This window comes from Ovis canadensis, chromosome 17 (assembly GCF_042477335.2).
Source record: "Ovis canadensis isolate MfBH-ARS-UI-01 breed Bighorn chromosome 17, ARS-UI_OviCan_v2, whole genome shotgun sequence".
Taxonomy (NCBI): Eukaryota; Metazoa; Chordata; class Mammalia; order Artiodactyla; family Bovidae; genus Ovis; species Ovis canadensis.
This window is the reverse complement of record NC_091261.1, coordinates 79,270,231-79,294,091: the sequence shown is the minus strand read 5'-3', so window position 1 is coordinate 79,294,091 and position 23,861 is coordinate 79,270,231. Positions and strand designations below refer to the sequence as shown.

The following is a 23,861-nucleotide window of genomic DNA, read 5'->3' as shown; positions in this document are numbered from 1 at the left end:
ATTTTTAAAAAGGGTGAACTCTGTGTAACCAAAGTGGTACACAGAAGTGTCTGATACGCTCTATAGACATTCTAACATGCCCCTGTCCACCCCCATGGCCCTCTCTTGACCTCATGCAATGGACATCTTTCATTCTTGCCTGCCTAGCATCCATTTCTAACCTAGTTGTTGCACCCCTCTTTGGGCATTAGGAAACCAAGCTTCCTCCAATTTCAGTCCCTGTAGTTGGGTGAGACTGACTTCCCCTCCCTCCCTGTGCCCTCAACTCCAAGGGTTGGCCAAGTCCCAGATCCAACCAATCAGCTAATCTGTTCCCTCGTCCACTAGAATGACCGGTTCTGGAAGGTTCCCTGGATTGGGTTGGTACAAGATCTTCATTTCTTCATTTGGATATCTCCACAGCCATATATTAATACTAGGAAAGGTGATTCCATTCCAAGTTTCCGGCTTGGGACGTGACAGGCTTATACCAACCAGCACACACAGTCTACTGGATGTAGATGCTAATTTCAGAGTATGCTTGTGACCTAAGTGGCCCGGCCAGGCTGGATCTCAGGACTGTGGCTTGGAATGCAGAAACAGATGTGCCCTTTCGGATGGGAAGTGTATAAGAAGGCCCGGGACTTCCCTGGCAGTCCAGTGTCTGGGACTCTGTGCTTCCACTGCAGGGGTCAGGGGTTTGATTCTTAAGAGGGGAACTAAGATCCCACAAGCCACATGTTTTTGCCAACTGAAAAAAAAAAAAAGGGTCGTGATGCTGATGACTGCTGCAAGTCTTCCTAGGGTGCAAAGGTGAACCCATATCAAAAGAAGTCCTCACAGCACATGGCAGAGCAAAAAGCCGGACAGAACTGGTCCCTGAGAATGAGGACACGGGTGAGCTGTGGAATCAACCGAACCTGAAAATCAGCCTCCTTCTGGGATTCCAGTTATAGGAACCAGTCACTCCTCTTCACTGCTCAAGTCTGGTTAAGGTGGATGTTCTGTTCCCTGCAGCTGGACACGGTCCTGAGACCCAGCGGTGGCAGTGGTTTAGTCACTTCAGTCGTGTCCGACTCTCTGTGACCCTCTGGACTGTAGCCCACCAGGCTCTTCTGTCTGTGAGACTGCCCAGGCAAGAGCACTGGAGGGAGTTGCCATTTCTATCTCCAGGGGATCTTCCCAACCCAGGGATCAAACCTGCGTCTCCTGCATTGCAGGCAGATTCTTTACTGACTGAGCCAGCTGGGAAGCACTCAACTGAGACCCGGACTCAGGCGTGAAAGAGAACTGTCGGTTCTTGAAACAGTAAAGTCCCAGGGTGGAGACAAACTGAACAAGTGGAGACTTCACACCTGTCATCTCGTTTGACCATCATATTTCATCCTGGTAACCAGCATCAGGATCCCCACTGAGTACATTAAAAAAAAAAAAAAAGACTCAAGTAAAAGCTCTAACTTAAAGCAGTGGCTTTTTAGTGGGAGCAGCTTTGCTCCCCAGGGGACACTTAATGACTAGAGACTCTTTAGTTGCCACAACTGGGGGCAGGGGGAGATATGCACTGGCATCTAGTGGGCAGAGGCCAGGAATGCCGCGCCACAGCCTACAATGCACACAAGGGTCCGCAACAGAGAGGTCTCTGGGCCAAAATATCAACAGGGCTGAGGTTGAGAAATCCTGCTTGATTAACCGAGGGCTACCTAGGTGCTAGACTCAGAATCAAATCTAAGGGGCTGCACCAAATGCAGCCGGGCCCACCGTGGACACGCAGTGCAGCCCAGCCCGGGAACCTGTCAGGTTCGCCACAGGGAAGACACGGGAGTTCGAGGGGCCTGAGAGCCAGAGGCGAGTGGAGCCCAGCCACTTCCGAGGGCACCGTGAGCTTGTACCAGCTTCGGTCAGATGCGTTCCAGGGCGAGCCCCTTGCAGATTCCTGCATAATTTCTTGGCCCTGGTGGCCTGTGCTTCAGGGGACCTGGGGAGGTCTGTGGCTCCATGCCCAGGGTCCCAACTCCATTTCTACCTGTTTGTCTGGCATTTGCTGTACAAAATTGGAAATTAATAATTCATCTCACAGGATGAATAATTCAACAGAGGGGACAAAGGGTTGCCGGCAATGGTTGGCATCACAGAAACAGACTGTATTGCCTTCAAAGGGGAGAAGGAAAGGGAGATTGTACAGCCAAGCTGGTGTTTGGACCCAGGTGACTCTGATGCTAGACAACTGAAATGAGCCCTCCTTGGGGGTGTGTGGAGTGATGAGGACAATGGGGCTCCCAGAAGGGAATTTGGGATCCTATCCTTCTCCCTCCATCACTTCCAGCCTCTTAAACCTTTATGGCTCATTACAGCCCACCTTCATTGGCACCTATTCCAGGAAACCTTCCATGATACCCTCAACCAACTGAAGCAAAAATGCATTTCTCTCTGATCCCATGTGTTAGTTACTTAGCCCTGACCTCTACTAACCTCACAGTCTCTCACTAAACCGTCTTTCTGCTGCCAGAGATTCTAGAGCTGTGGAATGGGTTTTCTAGTGTGAAGGGAAGAAGAGGTTCAACAGAGAGCTAGTGTGACTGACTCTTAGCATTTCAGGATTGTGCTCATTTGAGGTTCAGATAAAACCTGGCAGCCCTTCTACTGAAAAAAAAAACCTCCCCAATATATCCACAGACATTTCAGGGGATGCAGAGGTCCTGGAGCCCCTTTGCTGACTCCGGTTGAGAATTCCTGCCTCACAAGGAGCCTTCCCTGAAGGAGGGGCTATAATTGTCCAGAGTGTGGAACACAGCAGAGTCCCCCAGCCTTGCAGTGCCTTGAAATGCCCATGTCCCACATGCCAAGGTATTTGAAGAGAGTGAATAATCAACAAGGAGCTATTAGATGCTTGCATGTGACACTGGGCAAGTCACTGCCCATCTCTGGGCCACAGTTTGTTTACTTGGCATTAGAAGAGTCAGTCTAGATTATCTTGGTGCTCTGATTCAATCATTTATCAAACAAATATTTATTAAACGTTATTAGGTGCCAGGTACCTAGCTGAGAACTGGGAATAAGGTTAACGAACAAATAGATGAGGTTCCTAACTTGTCAAGACACATAGTCTAATGAGGAGTCACTGATTAAATGATCACACACAAAAATAAAAGGTGATGAGTTGTGATCAGTGCTACACAGGGGGAAGTGCAGGGAGCTAGGTAGGAGTGTATATGTTGAGGGAATGATTAGAACTTGGAGAAAGAAGAGATGAAGACTTCACGTTGATGAGGAGAGCATCGGGGGTAGTTCAGCATGGATAGGGCCCTGAAGTGTGAGGTGGCCGGGGCACTTAAGGACTTAGAAGATCAGGTACTCACTTCGGCAGCACATATACTAAAATTGAAACCATACAGAGAAAGTCAGCCTGGCCCCTGTGCAGGGATGATGTGCAAATTCATGAAGTGCTCCGTATTTTTGGCAGATGTACACTATTGATGGGCTTCCCATGTGGCTCAGTGGTAAAGAATCCTCCTGCCATTGCAAGAGACTCAGGAGACAAGGGTTCAATCCCTGAGCTGAGAAGATCCCCCTGGAGGAGGAAATGGCAACCCACTCCAGTATTCTTGCCCCTGGGAAATCCCATGAACAGAGGAGCCTGGTGGGCTGCAGTCCATGGGGTGGCAGGCCCTGGAGTAGGCAAAGAGGAGGATGACTGAGCACGCATGGGTTCACACTGTTGATAGTCTGTATGAAATAGATAACTAATGAGAGCCTACTGTATAGCTCAGAGAACTATGCCGAAAAATGCTCTGTGGTGACCTACGTGGGAAAGAAATCCAAAAAAAGAGGGTATGTTATATAAATATATATACATATATGACTTACTATGCTATACGGTAGAAATTAACACAATATTATAAAGCAGCTATATGCCAATAAAAATTTGAAAAAAAAAAAGAAATTAGAAGCTCAGAATGGCTTCATTCTAAAGTCTGCTGGGGACTATGCAGGACTATGTTTACTTACTCAAGGGAGTAAACATCCAGGAACACAAGAAGGCAGAGTCCCTCTCTTTTCATGATAGCCAAGGCATATCTTCCAGTAACTTCTTTTGATGCTCTCCCAAGGAAAGCTAAAGAGCTGGCACTATTTCACTGCATTGAAACTTCAGGTTTACTGGTTAAAAACGTCAAGTACTAAACTTTCCCATCACCAGTGTTACTGAAGGTGTCTTTTGAAAGCCCTTTATCTCATATCTTACATTAAAAGTATGAGATGCTACCAAATAAAAAATGTTTAATTTTATTTATTTATTTTTTTGGCTATGCCATGGCATATGTCCCATGAGTCAAACCTGTGCCCTTGCAGTGGAAGCATGGAGTCCTAACCACTGGGCGGCCAGAGAACCCCCCCAAAAAAGCATTTAATCTTAAAGCGAAGCAAAAATCCCCCGGCCCAGCCCTCGCTGCAATTTAAACTATGTTCCAGCTCGAGAGGAATTATTCTACCTCCTGGTTCCGTGGCTCCATGGCCCCACACTGATGATTACCGAAAGCCTGGGAGCACCAACTGCCACTCTGACGGGTGGTCTGAAAGCAGTGTCGCCGAGCTGCACGGGACAGACAGAGCTACCCTTTCATCTCCCTGGGTGGAGCTTTCGGCTGGAGCCAGCACGGAGGCTTCAGTTCTGGGGCCCCTTCTGCCCCCTGCCAGCTGACATCTCTGGGCAAATCTCATGCCCTCTCTGGGCCTCAATTTCCTTATCCACCAAAGGAGAGATTGGGACTCCGTGTTTGATAAGATTCTTTTCTTTGACTCGGGGATTCTCTGCCCTCTTCTTTCTAAAAGGCATGAACCGGGACATTTTCAAACTTGTTTCCAACAACTATTCATAGGCCAGTGACAGAAGGCGAGATAACCACCACTATCTGTAAATTATAATGAGTAGATAATTAGCTGCCTTCAAATTAAGGCTCCCTTCTTGGAAGCCAGGAGGCTTAGTTTTTTAAGTTGTTTATCATTATCATCCTTTAATGCTGTTTTCTCACCACAACCCAGAGGGAAAGGGAAGAATGACAAGCAGATGTTTTGTTATTAGGGGCCCTGGGGGATGATCTGATACTTCCACTGCTGTGATCATTCTCCAGATTCCTCTTGAGTCAGCAGAAGCTTTGATGAACTCGACAGAGGGCAGGGGGATCGGACAGACACGGCCTATTGAGAGAAAGCCTGGCTTAACAGAAGGCTGCTGGGGACAGCAGTTCCTGGCCGGTGACAGCGTGGATTATGAAATTCATATTTTTATGTAACACTTTGCAAAGAGATTTCATTGCCGTTGTTCCATTTTCTCATGAGGATTCTTTGCCACTGCCTGAGTTCAAACCACTACCATCTTCCACACAAGTCTCTCTCATTGCACAGTCTCCCTAGCTGTTGCAGTTGCTTATAAAAACAGCCATCAAAAATCCATAGAAAGTAGATTAGTGGTTGTCTGTGGTGGTGCAATGGTAAAGAAAGAGCCTGCCAATGCAGGAGACTTGGGTTCAATCCCTGGGTGGGGAAGATTCCACCGGGGAAAGAAATGGCAACCCACTCCAATATTCTCACCTGAGAAATCCCATGGACACAGGAGCCTGGCAAGCTACAGTCCATAGGGTCACAAAGAGTTGCACATGGCTTAGCAACTAAACAACAGTGGATGGAGAGGAGGACTAGTTCTTCTCGCCCTTGAATCAAAGCTGGCCTTGCAACTTGCTTTGACCAATGCAATGTGGAAGAGGTGATCTTGTATCAGACCCTATATATGACTGAAGTCATGGCGTGTGACTTCTAAGGCTAGACCACAGAGGCATAGGTGCTTCTACTTTGATCTCTTGGATTACTCCTTCTGAAGGAAGCCAGGGACCACGTTGCAGGGATATTCAAGCAGCCCTGTGGAGAGCAACCGTGGCTTCTTGCCAACAGTCGGTACCAACTTGCCAGCCCTATGAGTGGATCACCTGACAGTGGATTCTCCAGCTGTGATCAAGGCTTCAGGGGAGCGCAGTCCCAGCTGACATCCGACTGCATCTTCATGAGAAACCCCGAGCCAGATCCACCCAGCTGAGTCACTTTGGAATCCTTAACCCGCAGAAACCATGTCAGAGTTTTGGGGCAATTCGTTGCACAACAGTAGGTAACTAATGCAGTGGTTCACCCTTCAAATCTGGGTAAAGAGTCACTCCTACTCCACGTGGACTGAGCTGGGAAGCGTGGTTCTCTGAGTGAAATGGAGTAGGACTCTACGGTCCTTCTCCCCTATCCTCATCCTGCCTTTTTGTCTGTGGAAAAACTTTAGCCAAAGAATGTTCAATGGGAGATGAGAAAGAAAACTATCAAAGGAGTCCAAATAATGATAGTTTAGTCAGTAAGCATCGTCAAGGACCTCTAATTCCTTCTCAAGGGCTATAGATAATATTCTGAATCATCCTAGGAGCTGTCTTATAGATAAACGATGACCAGACTGCAGCCAACAATAAACGGCCACAATTCTGAGAACTGGCCTCAAGGGAATGGGAACAAACTGACCATGGGACTGCAGATTAACTGTACCTCAAATAATCAAGGTGACGCCAGTCTGACCACTGATGACCACATCCAGGACGACTGTCAGAGCTGACTGCTGTCTCTGTGTGTAGCCCCCACCCCTGTCTGTAAAAGCTCTTGCCCCTGCTTGTCAGCGGGGGAGTCAGCCTTTGGACGGAATCTGTCCCCTCCCCACCCTGCTGCCTCACTGGTGTTGCTGTTTTAGTCCCTCAGTCATGTCTGACTCTTTTGAGGCCCCATGGACTGTAGCGCACCAGGCTCCTCTATCTGTGGGATTTCCCAGGCAAGAATACTGGAGTGAGTTGCCATTTCCTTCTCCAAGGGATCTTCCCCACCCAGGGATCAAATCCGGGTCTCCTGCACTGGAAGGTGAATTCTTTACTGCTGAGCCACCAGGGAAGCTCACCCACTCTGCCCCAATGCTGACATCCAAAATAAAACAAACTTTATTTTGCTTTATTTTTCCTTTCCACCAACCTGGCCTCTCTATTGGCTTTTGAGCAGTGAGCAGCCAGACCCCAATTTAGTGACATGAGGAGTGGTCAAGCTGCTGTTAGTGGGAAAATAGAGGAAATGAACATTGTGCAGGCCACGCAACAGCTCACATCAACAATGGTCCTCTGCAAACACAAGCTGGTTGGAGGGTTGAAGCACAAAGGCAATACTGATTCATTTTAGGTGACTCAGAGCATCTGGGCCGAGTGGGACTCAGACCCAGATATTCCAGTGCTGATTTTCTAGCTCCAATACCGACAGTATTTCTCTTTATTTATTCCTAGACTTGACTGATTCTAAGCACCACAGACACTTGCCTCCATTGCCAATCCAAATAATTGCCATTAAATTAAGTTAGTTGTGGTTGTGTTTCTTTTAATATAGAAAACAGAGACCACCCCCCCACACACAATTCCTCCATACTTGTGTGTAACTGGTACATAGTTTGAGGCTTCTCCTGTTAACGTGGTTTTTAATTCCATTTCATTTGGACATATGACAAGGATGTCTCCTGTGGAATCTCACATTTCTCATTAATCTCTTCTGGAAAACGAGAGAAAACAAAGATGAAATAAACATGAGGGTTAACATTTCAATGGAAGGGCTTCCCTGGTGGTCTACTGGTTAAGAATCTGCTTGCTGGTGCAGGAGACACCGGTTTAATTCCCCGTCTGGGAAGATTCCACAAGCCACGGAGCACCTAAGCTCATGCGCCATAGCTACTGAGCCTGTGTGCCCTAAAGCCCTTCCTCTCCAACAAGAGAAACCAACCACGATGAGAAGCCTGAGCACCGCAACGAAGAGTAGCCCTCGCATGCTGCAACCAGGACCCAGAACAGCCAAAAACAAACAAAGACATTTTTTAAAACCACTCCAGTGGATAGGGAGCTTCCTTCCTTCCTCTCTCTGTTTCTCTTTTTTATTTTCTTCCTTTCTCTCCACTAAGCACCTACTTTCTCTCTGAGCACCTACTATGTGCTTGGCATTGTCTGTACTATCTCATTTAGCCTCCAAATGATGAAGTGGGTATCAATGATCCCCTTTTGACAGATGAGGAAACTGAGACACGTTAGAAGTCAGGTGTCTTGTTGGAACTTTTTGTCTTCTATAAGTCATGCTGTGCTGTGCAACCCACTCCAATACTCTTGCCTGAAAAATCCCATGGACGGAGGAGCCTGGTGGGCTGCAGTCCATGGGGTTGTGAAGAGTCGGACACGACTGAGCGACTTCCTTTTCACTTTCATGCACTGGAGAAGGCAATGGCAACCCACTCCAGTGTTCTTGCCTGGAGAATCCCAGGGACGGGGGCCTGGTGGGCTGCCATCTATGGGGTCGCACAGAGTTGGACACAACTGAAGTGACTTAGCAGCAGCTGTGTTTAATCGTGTCTGACTCTGTGACCCCATGGATGGTAGCCACCAGGCTCCTCTGGGATTCTCCAGGCAAGAATACTGGAGTGGGTTGCCATGCCCTCCTCCAGGGAATATTCCTTACCCAAGTCTCCCGCATCGCAGGAGGGTTCTTTACTGACCGAGCCACCAGGGAAGCCCAAGAATACTGGGGTGGGTGGTCCAACCCTTCTCCAGAGGATCTTCTCCACACAGGAACTGAACCTGGGTCTCCTGCATTGCAGGCAGATTCTTTACCAGCTGAGCTACCAGGGAAGCCCATAGTCAAGTTAATTAGCTTTAAAACTTCAGTGACATTAATACCACCGGAAATAATGAAACCAATCCATACATTTCTGCCAGAAGTCCTACTTTAAGCTTTATCTGTACCAAAGACTGCCACGTGTGTTCTTACAATCAACCACTAAATTACAAATTAAATTGCCTGTGTGATGCCATCAACTGCGTGTGATGCCAGAGGGAAAAAAAACAGACCAACCAGGACGTTTTTTTTCTGTCCCTTTTAGATCACTGGATAACAAGTTTACCTGAAAAAACTGATGTCAATAAAAGAATGCATCCCCTGTCCCGACACAGTTTATAGCATTTAGCTGCAGAATTCCTCCTGGACTTGAGGAACCCAGGTAGCACACTTGGTTTTTCCAAGAGGTGCAACCACACCTGCTCTCCGCCCACCTCCCACCATCTCTGCTAAAGCATCAAGGGTGCTAGGAGCGGAAAGTGTGGGTACAGCCACTCCTGTACCTATGGGAGGCGGAGTCTTGGGTTGGGGGCGTGGCCCCGGGCCCGGCTTCTCGGCGGCAGTTGGCTCCGGGGGCGGGGTCGGGCCGAGGCTTCCTGTCTGCGCCTGCGGAATAGCTGTTTGACCCCGGAAGTGCCTGCGCTCTGGGAGCTGTCACGGTGGACCGTGGCGGCGGCGGCGGCGGCGGCGGCGGCGGCGGCGGCGGCACATCGCCGGCATAGGAGCCGCCAAGGTGAGTGCGTGGCTGATCCTTGCGGATGTGGGGCATCGGACCTGGGAGGGGCTGCAGCCGTTCCTCACGCGGCCTCGGGCTTCCCGCCTCGATGGCAGGGCCAAGGTTTAGACTGCCCCAGGGGCCATGAATCGCCCCGTTCCTCCTATCTCTCCACCCCGACCCGGAGTCAGGCCGTCAGAATTTAGGATTCGAGGATCGGCCCCAGAATGACCTTGGCCTTGGGCAAGACGCTGCCCTCCTACCCTCACCTCGAGCTTCAGTTTCCTCGGGGTTCATTCATTCGTTCAACAAATGTTATGTCCAGCGCCTCCTACGTGGGCACAGATCTAGCTAGGCACTGGAGATATAAACAGAGCAACAGAGGAAGTTCCTGCCCTCATAGAGCTTACAGTCTAGTGGGCGGGGACAGTCGACGACAAAGAAATGCACTAGGTAATTAAAGATATGCCTGCAACCGGAGGAGTGAATACTTTAGACAGGGCAATCTTGTACGATCCCTGAGAAGGGTAATACTGAAGCGAGACCAGAAGGGTTAAGACAGAGAGACTGAGACAGGAGTAGCCTTCGGGATGCTCCTAGGCCTTCTTGCACTTACTCCAAGCTCCCCTTCAAAAGAAAGCCCTTTCCTAAATTTTTAACTTTTGCTGCCCTGCTTGACACTGAGGATCCACTGTGGGGTGGGGCACAGATATTGTCATGATCATTTACCTTGTCATTTTTAGAGTCCAGTTACTGCCTAGTTAATTTCTACTCATACTGTAGACGAAAACTCAAATTTTCCTTGACATCCTCTCTCTGTCGAGTCAGTTCTCTCTGTTAAATGCTGTCATAGCCTCATGGGCCTTGCCTGCAAAGCATATTCACAGTATTGAATTTTCCTTGCTCATGTGGCTGTTTGGTTCATATCTGTCTTGTTAACCATCAAGACCCTAAACTCTGTGAAAGGCAGAATCTGGTCTGTTATTTGCCCGCCTTAGGATTCTCCAGGCTTCAGTGCCTGGCACATAGTAGGTACTCAAAAACTATTTGAAGGGACAAGTAAGGTTATTAACAGTTTTTGCTGTCCAGTAGTTCATAGAAGGTCTCTCCCACCACCAGGCTGTTACCTTCTCTTTCTGATTATGTCTCTCCTCTCCTTACATGACTCCTCACTTTGTCAGATGAAAAGCCAAAATCTTTAGCACAGCATTTGAGGCTCCTTTTAAAGTGGCTCTATCTTTTCTAGCCAACCTCTTCTCTCCACTTCTTGTGTTTTCAGCCACACCAAGTGTCTCCCTCATCCTTCAAAGCCACAGGCTCTGAGCCTTTGCTCATGCTTGCTCTTTGCTTAGAATGTTCTTCCTTTCCATCTTTTTCTCCTGTCCTTCAACAGCCAGGTTGTAGGTCACCTTTTCTGTGACATTCTTCCTTTCTGTGCTGTGCTCGTCTTGGAAATTTCCAGTTACAGCTCTAACGACACAGATTAATAGTCATTTACATGCCTAGGTCCCAGAAGATATTCAGTAAGTATTTGCTGAGTAATTGAGGAAGCCCAGATGCTCGGCTTATGATTGGGACTTGAGTAATAATAACAAGTGAACTTTACTGGGGGCTTCCTTGGTGGCTCAGTGGTAAAGAACCCGCCTGCAGGAGACAGGAGACATGGCTTCGAACCCTGGGTTGGGAAGATCCCCTGAAGAAGGAAATGGCAACCCACTCCAGTATTCTTGCCTGGGAAATCCCATGGACAGAGGAGCCTGGCAGGCTACGGTCCATGGGGTCACAAAAGAGTCAGACATGACTTAGTGACTAAACAACAAACTTGACCGACTGCTTATTATGTGCCAAGTACTGTGCTGACCACTTAGTATTGGTTACTTCTCATGTCAACCCTGAGGGATTATGAGATTATGTACTGTTCTCATCCCGATTTTACAGATGAGGAGATCGGAGCGTAAAGAAGTTAAGGAACTGCTCAGGTCTCAACATGGGTAGGATGGAGCCAAGACCTGAACCCAGGCTGTGGAACTATAAACTTCTCTTTTGACCATCATACCAGCCTGAGTCTAAACTGCCCTTACAGGCTCTGTGCTGTAGGAGTAGATTTCCTCTAAAAGCAGGTTGCTGTCTGTACCTGTCTAGACCTGGACTCTGGGAACTAGAAGTTTAAGTGTGGAGAGCCGCCTCCTCCTTATGACTCTTTCCCCATCCTAGGTCCCCACACTGGGCACTCCTCCAGTCTTCGGAAGGTGAGCATGGAAAGGCCTGGGCTTCATTTAGACTTTGGCACTGGTGAGCTGAGCACTGATGTTTCCAGCTGTCCTCCCAGCATCTCTCAGGGATTAGGAAAGGAGTATTTTTAGCATACTCAACACCAGAGACCCAGGTGCCAAGGCACAAGAGCTGGGTTTCAGTTTCAACTTGGCTACTCAGGTATTTGCCCGAGCAAATCGGGGCCCCTCTTTGGACATCTGAGCATAATAATCCTTGTCGCTCTTAACTGGGCTATTGTGAAAGGCTAGTAAGATAGTAGCTCAATTAGAAATCATGTATTGACTCAATGGACATGAGTTTGAGCAAACTCCGGCAGATAGTGAAGGACGGGGAAGCCTGGTGTGCTCCAGTCAATGGGGTCACAAAGGGTCAGACACGACTGAGCGACTGAACAGCAACGACAAATATACAGCAGATGGTGTTATCTACATTTCGCAGAGGGGAAAGGTGAAAGCTCAGTCACAGGGACCACGTGTCTGATCCACTGTCCATGGAGACCCTAGTGCTAGCGTGGGTCTCGGGGACTGGGCAGACTAGACGAGGGACTAGTTCCTTCTCTTTCCATCCCGTGTGAAGATGGGTATCTTCAGTCTTTAAAGTAGCCCCTGAACCAAGGTTCCTTGTGCGTCAAGCTGCTTCCTACCTCCTTACCTTCGTTCCTGCCGTTTCCTCCACCTGGGACACCCTTCTTCCCAGTCTCCACTATCAAGACTCAACTCAAGCTCTCCTGAGCCTTTAGGCGCTCCTCTAGAAATGCTCTCCCTATAGCCACAAGCCCCTGCCCCCAGCTCAACTGCCCTAGACTCAGCACAGCAAATGGTTAAGAGCCAGCCTGCTTCATCAGCCACTAACTCTGAGACCTAGGGGAAATTTTTTTTATCTTCTCTGAGCCTCTGCTTCCTCACTGGTTGAGTGTTAGTTGTTTAATCACGTCTGACTCTTTGCAATCCCATGGAGTGTAACCCGCCAGGCTCCTCTGTCCATGGGATTCTCTAGGCAAGAATACTGGAGTGGGTTGCCATTCCCTTTTCCAGGGGATCTTCTCAATCCAGGGACCGAACCAGGGTCTCCTTCACTGCAGGCAGATTCTTTACTGTCTGAGCCACTAGGGAAGCTCATTGGTGAAATGAAGGTAATGAGATTAATAGCACCAACCCTGGACTTGCTACAAGCATTCGTACACGTGAAGCCAGTTAGGGTGTCTACAAGCGAGTGCATGCTAAGACAGTGGCCCAGAAGAGCAGCAGCACCTGAGAGGCATGTTCCTGCTGCTCTTATTGTCATCATCATTACTGCGTTGGAGCTCCCACAGAGCAGAGACCAGGCATTTTCAGTCTGTCTTTGTAACACTAGGGCCTGGCCTGGATCTGAGAGCCAGGACCACAGTGTCTCATGGCTGGCCGTGTCCCTCAGCACCTCAGGGAGGGCTCAGGAGGTGACGGTTTCCTCATCCTACCCTCCATACATCTTCATGTCATCACTGAGGTGTGCCAGCCTTTTGTGGCATGTCTTCTTAAGAGCCCAGAGTCACTTCTGTTCCATGATTCAGCCAATATGCACATCCCTCCTGTGGATCAGGCCAAGTGGCATTGAGAAATGAGTGTTGGACCGGAAGGCAGGAGACGTGGGGTCTGCCCCTCACTGACTCTGCAGCCCGTTTGGGCCTCTCTAAGAGAGGAGGTCACTCTGGCAGGTTTCCGTGAATTCTCTGTGAAAACCTTCTGGCCCTTCTGTTTATCCATATCCTTCTTCCCTGAAGCCTAGAAGGTTTGTAAAATCTTAACACCCTCTGCAAGGGAGGAAAGTCCCATGGCTTCAAACCCCACCCCCACCCCCCGCCAAATCTGGTTAAAATGGTGAGAAAAGTATCATCATATTCAGCTGTTCGTGAGCTATTTCATGAAGACGCCTCTGGACCAGGCCTGTGCTGGTCACAGCAAAGGTAGCAAGAGGAGACCCCAGGCACAGGCTCCGCAGAGCTCACAGGCCAAGGAGGGCATGGAGCTGGGGCCGTGAGAAAGATAATCTAGCTACTTTTAACCAGTGCTTCACGACTTGGGTGGGAACTGGAGAGGGATCTGCAGCCCACTCCAGGACTCTCACCTGGAGAACCCTATAGCAGGGGAGCGCGGTAGCTGCAGTCCCCGGGGTCGCAAGCGTGGGACGCGACTTCGTGACCAAACCACCACCGTATCAGGTGTCACCTGGGGAGTGTTTCCCTCCTCAGCTGAGAACTGCCACTTTGGGCAAAAAAGCCACTGGTCTTCGTGAGTAGTTGTGAGAACCAGGCCTTTGAGGCCCGCCAGGAGCCCCCTGAGGCTAGAGGTTGAAGCTTCTCTCCTGGCTCTGGGGTGAGCCCCAGAGCAGGCCCCTGCCCCCGGAGCCTCTGGGTCTGCTCTCTTCTTCCCATCCGTATTTCTTTCAGGAGGGCCACACAGCACAATGCCCGCCTTGCCCCTGGACCAACTCCAGATTACCCACGAGGACCTGAAGACAGGAAAGCTGAGGACTTCGCCTGCGCTGGTGAGCCAGTGCCTTGAGGCTGTTCAGCCCGATATTGATATTATTGAACTTGCAATCTCAGAAGCAAAAAAGTAAATTCCTTCTTTATCGGTTCTATGGTTCTACAAATGACCTGAGGGCCACAGTCTACGTTTCAGGAGCCAGGATGCTGTTAGGTCTTTCCAGGCCCCAGTGCAGGAGTTTTCTTTCCCAGCAGTAGCTTGAGTTTGAGTGGTATTTTCCATGTCACCACCCCATACCTTCCCTGCAAAGCATTTCATTTTGAATCAAAGTCTGATGGCAGTTCTGACTCAGCCCGAGCTGGCTGGGTAGCAGGGCTGGCCCAAGGCCGGATCTGGGGATTGGACCCTGCAGGAGGTGCTCAGATTTCAGATGGGCCTTTTTCAGAGCTGTCCCAGCTGTGGTCTACTTAGCGGTGGGGGGCAGAGGAGGGGGACACTAATAATGTCAGAGGTCAGGTCTGAACGGGCTAAGAAGCACTACGTGCAGACGCAGCAGGGCTGGTGAGACTGAGAATGGAAGTGAGCGTGCCGACGACCAGCTGTGGGAGAGATTAGAGCCGTGGAGAGGTGCCAGGCTGCTGGAGGAAACAGATGTGGGGACCGGAGACCCCATACCCCCTGCTGTTTCCCCAAGAACATTAGCTTACTTGAACAAGGTGGAAGGAAGTATTTTCTGGGTGCTTGAGTAAAGTCGTGGGAAACAAGAGCTTGGTGTTTTATTTCCTGCTTTCTGGATGGCTTCCTATTGCTTCCTGACTACTCTCTAATAATAGTGCTTAATATTTATAGAGCACTTGCTCTGGGCCAAACCTTTCACCTGGATCATCTCATGGAAGCCGAACCACAGCCCTCTGAGTAGGCATTTTGGTCATCCCCATTTTACAGATGAGGAAACTCAGAGTTCAAGGTCACAAAAGTAGAACACTAGGGGAGTCAGAACAGGACCCCAGCTGAGCTGTCCCTGGAGTCTATACTTTCTTCACCTTCCTACTATACAGCCTCTTGTTTCTTTTTCATAACTTTTTTAAAAAATCGAGGTAGTGTTGATATCCAACGTTGTGTGTTTCAGGTGTATGACATAGTGATTCACAACCATAAAGGTTATATTCCACTTATAATTATTATAAAATGTTAGCCATGTTCCCTGAATATATCCTCATATTCATAGCTCTTTTAGGTGAAGAGGATATTGATTAGAAAATCAGGAACTGTTCTGTACAGTATGTTAGCCATTCACCACATGTGGCCATGGAGCTCTTGAAATTGTGGGGGATTCAACCAAGGGACTGTATTTTTAATTTAGTTTTAGTTCGTTTAAGTTAAAATAGTCCCATGTGGTGAGCATCTGCTGTCTTGGCCAGCACGGGACAGGTCTGGAGCGGTTCCGTCTCTGCCGAGGTCCTGTTGGACAATGCCAGTGGAGACTGGTTCCTTGGGCCCTTCCCCATGTCCTGGACACCAGGCTGTTAGACTGTGGGCCCTCTAGGAGCAGGGACTGGTCCCTTCCCTTTACTCTGGTTTTCCAGTGCCTGGTGCATCATAGGTTCTCAGGAGACATCCAGTAAATGAGTCAAGGACCCTTGCCGCACTTCGGGACAGGGCCTGGAGCTGCAGAGAGAAGCGACTGCCCTACAGAGGAAGCAGACTGGTGGATTCTCTGCAGCATGCATGATCAGGATGTGATGGAAGGAACTCCACGCTGCTGATCGAGACCAGGGAGGGGTGCACGGAGGTCTTGGGGTGGTGGGAGAGCTCACGCCACCAGGGACGCCCTGCTGTAGGAGGGAGATCCTGAACTGCGTGTGGAAGGGTGAATAAGCACCAGCCGGGCAGAGCAATGGAGAAGGGCGGGCCTGGCAGGAGGACCTGGGTATATTGTCCCCGAGTCCTGAGAGCCTGATTCCTACACCAGCCCCCGGGGGTGGAAGTGGTATCGCCCAGCCTTGTAAAGAAATCAAGTTTGGCACCCAAGTGGTTGAATGGGTTCTTGAGAAAGATAAGGATCATTTAAGGGGAGCATTTGGAGAACAGTACAGAATAGTTTCTTATCAAGATGAACAGGGCACAAGTTTGATGGGCAGGGCATGTTCAGGAAGCTTCATGGGGCAAGTGGGACCTAGGCCAGGCCTGAAGAGTGGGAGATACAGCGAGAGACTGCAGCTCCTCTCCCTGGGATCCTCCGTGGCCCCTGCTCTTGGGCGTGGCGTCGGAGGTGCTTCAAAGACCTTGGCAGGACCTGGTCCTTCATTACCTCCATGCATTCCTCTGTTCAACCTGCAAGTGTGTATGGAGGGAGTGCTCGATGCCAGCCCGGCTCTAGGGGCTGGGACTGCTGTGTGAGCAAGACTCAGACCCCCTCCAGAGACCTGCAGGATAGCGGGGAAGACAGAAGGCAGGCCCTCCCTTTCAATCTAACTTTATTGAAGTGTCATTGGAGGACAATAAACTGCGTATATTTATGGTACACGGTTTGGTTGGTTTTGACATCTGTAAACCCACATGGAACTGTTACGGTAAGCAAGATAATGAGCATTTCTGCCACTCCCAGAAGTGTCCTCGTGCCCCTCCACCCCCTCTTATAAGCTACCCCTTCCTCCGTCCCCCTCCACTGCAACCAAAGATCTGCAGGCACTTCTGATGCAGTTCAGCAAGTGCTGCAGGCAGGGAAGCGTAGAACGCAGGTGTTGAGGGAGCCAGGGTGAACCCCTCACCTAATTGGGATGGGGCTTGGGAGACTTCCTGGAGGAAGTGAGGTCAGAGCTGGGGTCAGAAGGACGAGCAGTGAGACCAGAGTGGCCTGTGGCATCATAGGTCACGTAGTAGGTGCACAGTGTCAGCTTTGGTTCAGATCCTGCCTCAGTTGCTTCCTTAGCCCTGTGACCTTAGCTGAGTTCCTAAATCTCACCAAGTCTTGGTTTTCTTCTCTGTACAATGGCGAGAATACTCTTTCCCTCTGAGACAGTAGTTGTGAGTTAAAAAGAAATGGGCTGTGGGACTGGCCTGCTCAGCAGCTCGCACAGGGCAGTCCTCAGTGAGTGATGGCTTTTTTCTATCCTTTCAGCATCTCTCCCTCCAACTCCACCTCCCACTGCCCAGTGCAATCTGTGCCCCCGTCCCCTGTTTTGTTTTTTTTTTTTTAATGGCCCGTCTTTATGCCTCCATAAATGGACTCTGTCTTCCATCTAAAAATTCTGCTCCACCTCCAAGGTCCAGTTCTGGATGCTGCCTGGCCTGGGAAGCAGCCCCTCGCCCCCCAGGTGTTCCCACAGGGCCTCTGCCAGGTTTGAGCTGCCTGCGTTGTGCTCGTCTGATGACAGCCGTGCATCGTCCCCTCTGCAGAGTGGGCTCTGGGAGCACACAGACTCCCTTCTCGTGTGTGCCCCCACACCTGGCAGAGCAGGGTGCCAGTAGATGTTTGCACAATGGATTGCAGGAAGGTCCACGTGCGCATGTGTGTGTCACTTGGGCAAGGGGGGGTCGGTGAGCAGCCTGGCCTGAGAAGTGACCTAAGTGAGAGGTGAGGCATCGACCGGTAGAGGAGGGGAACCTGGAAACCACAGAGAGGAATTTAGGCCCTTGAGAGTAGTTTTGAACTTGTTTCAATCAGCAGGATTCCTTTTGTATAAATTGTGATGTAAATGGGCGGGGGACCCTGTGGAGGCCCTCAACCTAGGTGGTTCTCGAAGTAACTGACCCGTCAGCCATGACATCCCTGTCCCCCCTGGACTGACAGACCTGGAAGTGGGTGGACTGTGGTTGACAACAGCTGAGACGAAAACAGGCGGCCTCCTTCCTGTCACCGCCTCCCCCGCAGAAAGTCAGAGGGGAGAACTGAGCTCATCTTTTCTTTATGCGAACAAAGTAAGGTTTGTTCCCCGGCAAGGTAAGGGTTAGAAGAGAGCACTTGTGAGGCTAAGCCGAGACCTGCAATTACTTGATTAGCATCTTTACCAAAAAGTTACTGAGGTTTTTCTCTGATTACACAAAGGGAACAGCACGGTGATCGACACTGTCAGAAAGATGAAAATGGGCCCAAACAAATGCCTCGTGTGGCCACATTTTAATGTAAATGCCTAGAAAAGGGCAGTGAGGATGCTCACGGGATGGGGAGGGGCTCCCTCTGGGTGGATGCTAGACCCGGGGTGGTGGTCCCAGGCGACTTATCTTTCTGTACTGTTGTGAGTTTTTTGGGGAAAAAAAAAAAACCTCCTGCCTCACTTGTGTAATTAAAAAAAAATAATACATGTTCTTTTTTAAATTGGAAAATATAGTCAAGTCCTAATCCTTTCTATTAGAGATAGCCACTGCTAGCTTTGAGGTGTCCCCCAACCCCCGGCCTGACACTCTTTTAAAAAATAAAGTCCATACCAGTGTGTGAATGTGTTAAATATGGCACTTTTTTTTTAATCCCAAAAATGGTCATACAAAATAGAGGGGTTTGTGTCTTGCTTTTTCTTCCCTTAACCTTTCCCTGTGTCATTAAGCATTCTCCAGAAAACATGGTATTTAATGCTCGCCTGGCGCTCCCAGACTGCGGCCAAGCCTCCCTCTGTCAGAGACACTTGGTTCTTTATGCCTGAGGGTCACCGGTTGGAAGAGCCCAGGGTTGTTGCTGTGGGTTGGCAGAGGGGCCCTCGCTGACTAACCTCTGCCACGTTAACACGTGGTTTTTGGATCCGTAGCACCCCGAGCAGAAGGCAGACCGGTATTTTGTGTTATACAAACCGCCCCCTAAAGACAACATTCCCGCCCTAGTGGAGGAGTACCTGGAACGCGCCACCTTCGTAGCCAATGACCTGGACTGGCTCCTGGCCCTGCCGCACGATAAATTCTGGTGCCAGGTAACATTCTACCACCATTCCCGCTAAGACCAGGCACGTGCCATGCCGTTGGTTGGGTGCTGCTGATTTTTCTCCCCAGGAGGTGCTTTTTCTTCCTCTGCTTCTTACACTGGATCCCTAAGAGCAAATTGTGTTTGGAATTACCGTGTTCCGTTATCAGCATCTTAATGATGTTTACACAAACGCCTTCCACCATGGCATTTTTAGAAACTCATGTTTAGCTCATTTATGCCTCTTCGGTCCCTTCGGGTTGGTGGGCGTGTTTGCCCCAGGCCAGAGCTGACCGGCCGTGAGCCCCGCATGGTCCCCCCACAGGCCCTCGGGCCTCAGTGGCGCAGCCTGGCTGTCCCCTGTTGCCTGGCCTAGGTCATCTTCCACGGCATGGTCCCCCCACTGGCCCTCAGGCCTCAGTGGTGCAGCCTGGCTGTCCCCTGTTGCCTGGCCTAGGTCTGCCTGGCTGTCCCCTGTCGCCTGGCCTAGGTCAGCCTGGCTGTCCCCTGTCGCCTGGCCTAGGTCATCTTTGACGAGACCCTGCAGAAGTGCCTGGACTCCTATCTGCGCCATGTGCCCCGGAAGTTCGACGAGTGGGTGGCCCCAGCCCCCGAGGTCATTGACGTGCAGAGGCGCCTCCACCGCAGCGTTTTTCTCACCTTCCTCCGTATGTCCACGCACAAGGAATCCAAAGTGAGCCCCGGGTCCTGTGACAGGTCGCCCCCGCCAGCTGACACCCCCACACCCCTGGGAATGCAGGCTCTGGAAGTATCGAGTCTCCCCCTTGTCTCCCGCTTTCACTCCTGCCGCTGGGGAAGAAGTCTATGCCGCCTCCCTCATCCTCTGAGCCGCCAGGTCGCCTGCGTTACACCCAGTATTTCCACCAGTGGGGAGCGAGGGCCCTGTGCCAGGGGACGCGTGACTCTGCCTCTCCTTGGGCATCAGAGGGCGAAGCATCGATTCTGATTTTTTTTAGAGGACCCTGGATGTGCTGTCTAAAAGCCTTTACTCCCCCACCCCGGGTTTATTTTTGTTAATTTAATTAATTTATTTGGCCAAATTGTGTGGCACGTGCAATCAGGTTGTTCCCCGACCAGGGACTGAAACTGTGCTCCCTGCGGTGGAAGTGTGGAGTCCTAGCCACCGACTGGACTGCCAGGGAAGTCCTGCCCCCCAATTTTAAAAATAATAGCGCTGCCCTTAAACAAACGTAACAAAAATATTTTGCAGATAATGAGAGTTGCCCACAAATTTCCTTCCCTCAAAATAACCACTGTTAAGGGGCTTGTTCCTTCAGGGAACTTTTTTCCTTCCAATGTGTTTGTGTCTGTGTGTGTGGTGCCCACATATTTACTTTAAAAATAGTATCTTTTCTGTTTTTTTTAGCTTGTTAGCATGGAAACTGTTAAATATACACAGAAGTATCACGACTCCCACGTGCCCATTACCTGGCTTCAACAGTTAGCATCTTGCCTATCTTGCTTTCCCTCCCCCACTGAGTTTTCTGTTTTTCTTGGAGTATTTTATCTTTGTCCTTTTGAAGCTGTGCCGTGTGGCTTGCAGGATCTTAGTTCCCTGACCAGGGATGGAACCTGAGCCCCCCTCCATTGGGAGTGCAGAGTTTCAACCTCTGGACTACCAGGGAAGTCCAGTCTTGGAGTATTTTAAAGCAGTCCCAGACATCATGGTAGTTTACCTGTAAATAACTTTAGAATGAATCCCCAGGTGATGGTTTCATAGGGAGCGTCTGCTTTGTTTTACATTAGGGTGAGTGACTGTTGCTCCAGGTCAGTCCCCTTGGCTTGGGTGCATCCTTGGTGTGGACGGAGCTGCTTCTATTAGCCAGGCCCCCCCGATGGACCTGAAGGTTATTTCCTGCGAGCCTGCTATTACCCTGCCATGCACGTGTTTGGGGAGGTCGCTCATCCTCTCTTCGCTGTTCCTTAGGATCACTTCATTTCGCCCTCTGCTTTCGGAGAAATCCTCTACAACAACTTCCTGTTTGACATCCCAAAGATCCTGGACCTCTGCGTGCTTTTTGGGAAAGGCAACTCTCCACTGCTGCAGAAGATGATAGGTGAGTAGGATGTGGGGCCCAGAGCCTGGGGTGGGCGTGGGTGGTGCAGAGATGACCCCCACACGTCCACAGGGGGATCAGGGTAGGAGCAGTGGGCGGTGCTTGGAAGTGGCCTAGCGGATGTGTGTGTCAGCTCCGAAAGGAGTGGCTCAGTGGCTGTGGGGGAGGGGTGACAGACAAGGGCAGACGAGCGCTCCTCCAGGACCTCAGAGCCCCAGCATCAGTCTGGGTGTCCCGGCCCAAGGAGGGGGGCGTTTGCTTCCGCGGTGACAGCTAGCCGTTTGCCTGAGTGTGCACGGGTGACTCCACCGACGCCCCACCTGTGTCATCTCGGGTGATCCTCGCAGCCGCCCTGTGACGTCAGCGGTGTCACCACCCCCACTTACGGTTAAGGAAACTGAGGTTGAATGTTCAGGACTTGCCTGCAGGGTCGTGACTGATGCGTGGCCAAGCTGGAGTTGATGTCACGTGGGCCTGAGGCTCACACTCTGGGCCTCGGTCACTCCCCGCCTCACGGGTGACATGGCCGCCTCAGAGATGTTGAGCTTTGAGTTGCTTCTGAGAATGGACAGGGGCAGGGGTCAGAGGGGACCCCCTGGGGTTGTGGAGGGAATGGGCATCAGCAGCTGGAGCCTATCGGGAGGCAGGGGTGCTGGAAAGTTCACGCAGAAGCTTTGTTGGGAAGCTCCAGAGGGGACAGTGGCCCCAGGGGTTTGCTTTGGAAGAGGAGCTTGTGGCAACTGGCCCAGCTGGTCACCCTGGACACTCTGTCAACCCTCCTCACTCAGACTGTAGGAGAGGGTCTTCCTAATGCCCAGTTACAGAGCTCAGTCACCCCTTGAAATGGTTTCCTTCCTCCCTTCCCCTCCAACCCCAGTGATAAAGGTAATATAGGTTAATTTAGAAAATTTTGGAAGAGTATAAAGAAGCAGGAAAGTAATTATCAAATTCCTGCCCCCCTCCCCCGCCGAGACAATCATTTGGTGATTATTCCCTTCTAGTCTTTTCTCTGTGTATTTTTTAAAACTGTATTTAGGGCCTAATGCATATGAAATTTCACATCCAGCTTTTTCACTGGCGCAACCTCTGGTTTCTCATTCAGGTCCAATCATTGGCCTGATCATCAGTTAAGGGAAAAGACCCTTAATAATTATACTGTAGAACAAGAGGATGGGGTGAGTACACAGAAGCAGCACGGTTAGTTAGAGAAACAATTATCAGGCCAGTCTAGTTGGAGCAGGGCATTCTGGGAGGGAGCATGGGGTCAGGGGAAGAAGCTGGCATCAGATGGTGGGGGGCTGTGGGGAGGGCTCTGAGCCAGGGACCTGGGGAGGGGTACATTGCTCGGTAGCTAAAGGGAAGGCCCTGGAGTCGAACTGCCTGGTCCACAGCTGTATTCTGGGCTGTGTCCCTCTGACTCGGGCAGTTAGCCACTCTAAGCCTGAGTCTTCTCATCTGAAGAAAGGGAAGACTGATGATCCGTCCAGCCTGTAGGATGGTTGTGGGTTGTGAATATGAGGTGGGGCGCAGCACAGAGCCTTGCAAGTTACAGACACTCAGTAAGTGTGAGCTCGTATTGTGACGAGGCTGTGGGAGCCTCTGGGAGCACGGAGCAGGGCGGGGAGCCATCCGCTGACCCGGTCAATCAGGCAGCGCGCAGGTGGGGAGGGTGGTGATAGGAGGCCGTGGAGGAGGCCGGGCTTTGGCGTGGGCTGGAAGGGGAGAGCCTGGGTGGAAAAGGACTTCCGAGAGGAGAGTCGACAGGGCTTCGTGAGGTCGGCTAGAGGGAGTGAACTGGGGTTGGGAAGCAGGAGGCAGTGGGGGGGTGTGCTGTGAGTAGAGACAAGGTCAGCGTTGGGTCTGGAGGCCATCAACCGCTCCGAGGATACAGGAGAAGAGGCCGTCTGGCCGCAGACAGGTGAGGCTGGAGCGAGAGAGCTCCGCCTGCTGCCGGGGCTCCAAATCTTTCGGGTCACTTGACTCCTCTGAGAATCAGATGAAAGTTTGTCTCCAGGAAGACATAGCCCCTCATAGATTTTGAGCTGTTTAAGAATGTTCTCATCCCCAGATTAAGAATCTGAAATCGGTTTACGAAGGGAAGCACTGTCTTTGGCTCACGGAGGCTGGTTCACAGACAAGATGGCAGGATCAGTCATCAGGCGCCCCTTCTTATTGCGTGCGTGTCTGTCTGTCTGTCTGCAGGCCCCTTCTCCACACCCTCCAACACACGCATTAGCTCTCTTCCCAGCCCCTTGAGCAGAAGACAGGAGACACAGCATGGGGCAGCCTCTGCTTTCTCTGCCCCAGGAGCTCTTGAGCGAGGCAGATCAGCTGGAAGAGGGTTGACAAAGGAGACGGGGTGGGGGTGGGGGTGGAGCACAGGAACTGGCCGACTGTCCTTCGGGCAAAAGCCCAGGCCTTGCCCTGTCCCCACCTCCCACTTTTTTTTAACCTCAAGGCTGGTGGTGTGAATCAGTGAGTGTAATTGTGAAAACTGGGCCTTTTAGTTAGGCTGTGAGACCTTGACCCCGCGGAGGATAGCCCTGGTCTCTTTGGCCATACCTCGCATCCACCCTGGGTTTCTGAACTGCTTCAGTCTGAGGACGGGTGCCATCGCTTTGGCTTTTTAATTATTTCTTTAGGAGATCAAAAGTCAGATCTTCCCTGTCACTGGGATCAGATAAAGGAAAAGAAAGAGACTCCAAAGAGCCGCAGGGTAGACTGTGAAATGTGATCTATTTTGACACTCA

At 50.6% G+C, this 23,861-nt stretch overlaps 1 protein-coding gene and 1 non-coding gene across 11 annotated transcripts in view; both read left to right on the top strand.

Annotated features, from left to right (window-relative positions):
* The first annotated feature begins 3,327 nt into the window (after nt 1-3,327).
* LOC138423011 (U6 spliceosomal RNA) lies at nt 3,328-3,434 on the top strand. The gene has a single exon (XR_011250117.1). It is a non-coding gene; the product is annotated as a U6 spliceosomal RNA (small nuclear RNA).
* Nucleotides 3,435-9,249: 5,815 nt separating this feature from the next.
* ASCC2 (activating signal cointegrator 1 complex subunit 2) overlaps nt 9,250-23,861 on the top strand; it is a 36,394-nt gene continuing 21,782 nt past the window's right edge. The window contains exons 1-6 of one of the 10 annotated variants that reach the window (XM_069557963.1): nt 9,297-9,421; nt 11,618-11,652; nt 14,103-14,200; nt 18,885-19,043; nt 19,557-19,727; nt 20,982-21,111. In XM_069557963.1, the coding sequence (XP_069414064.1) occupies nt 14,120-14,200; nt 18,885-19,043; nt 19,557-19,727; nt 20,982-21,111 (541 nt within the window). In that variant the 5' untranslated portion in view covers nt 9,297-9,421; nt 11,618-11,652; nt 14,103-14,119. Of the gene's footprint in view, nt 9,422-11,617; nt 11,653-14,102; nt 14,201-18,884; nt 19,044-19,556; nt 19,728-20,981; nt 21,112-23,861 lie in introns of all 10 variants that reach the window. The other 9 variants (XM_069557972.1, XM_069557967.1, XM_069557965.1 and 6 more) reach the window with 9 other exon arrangements.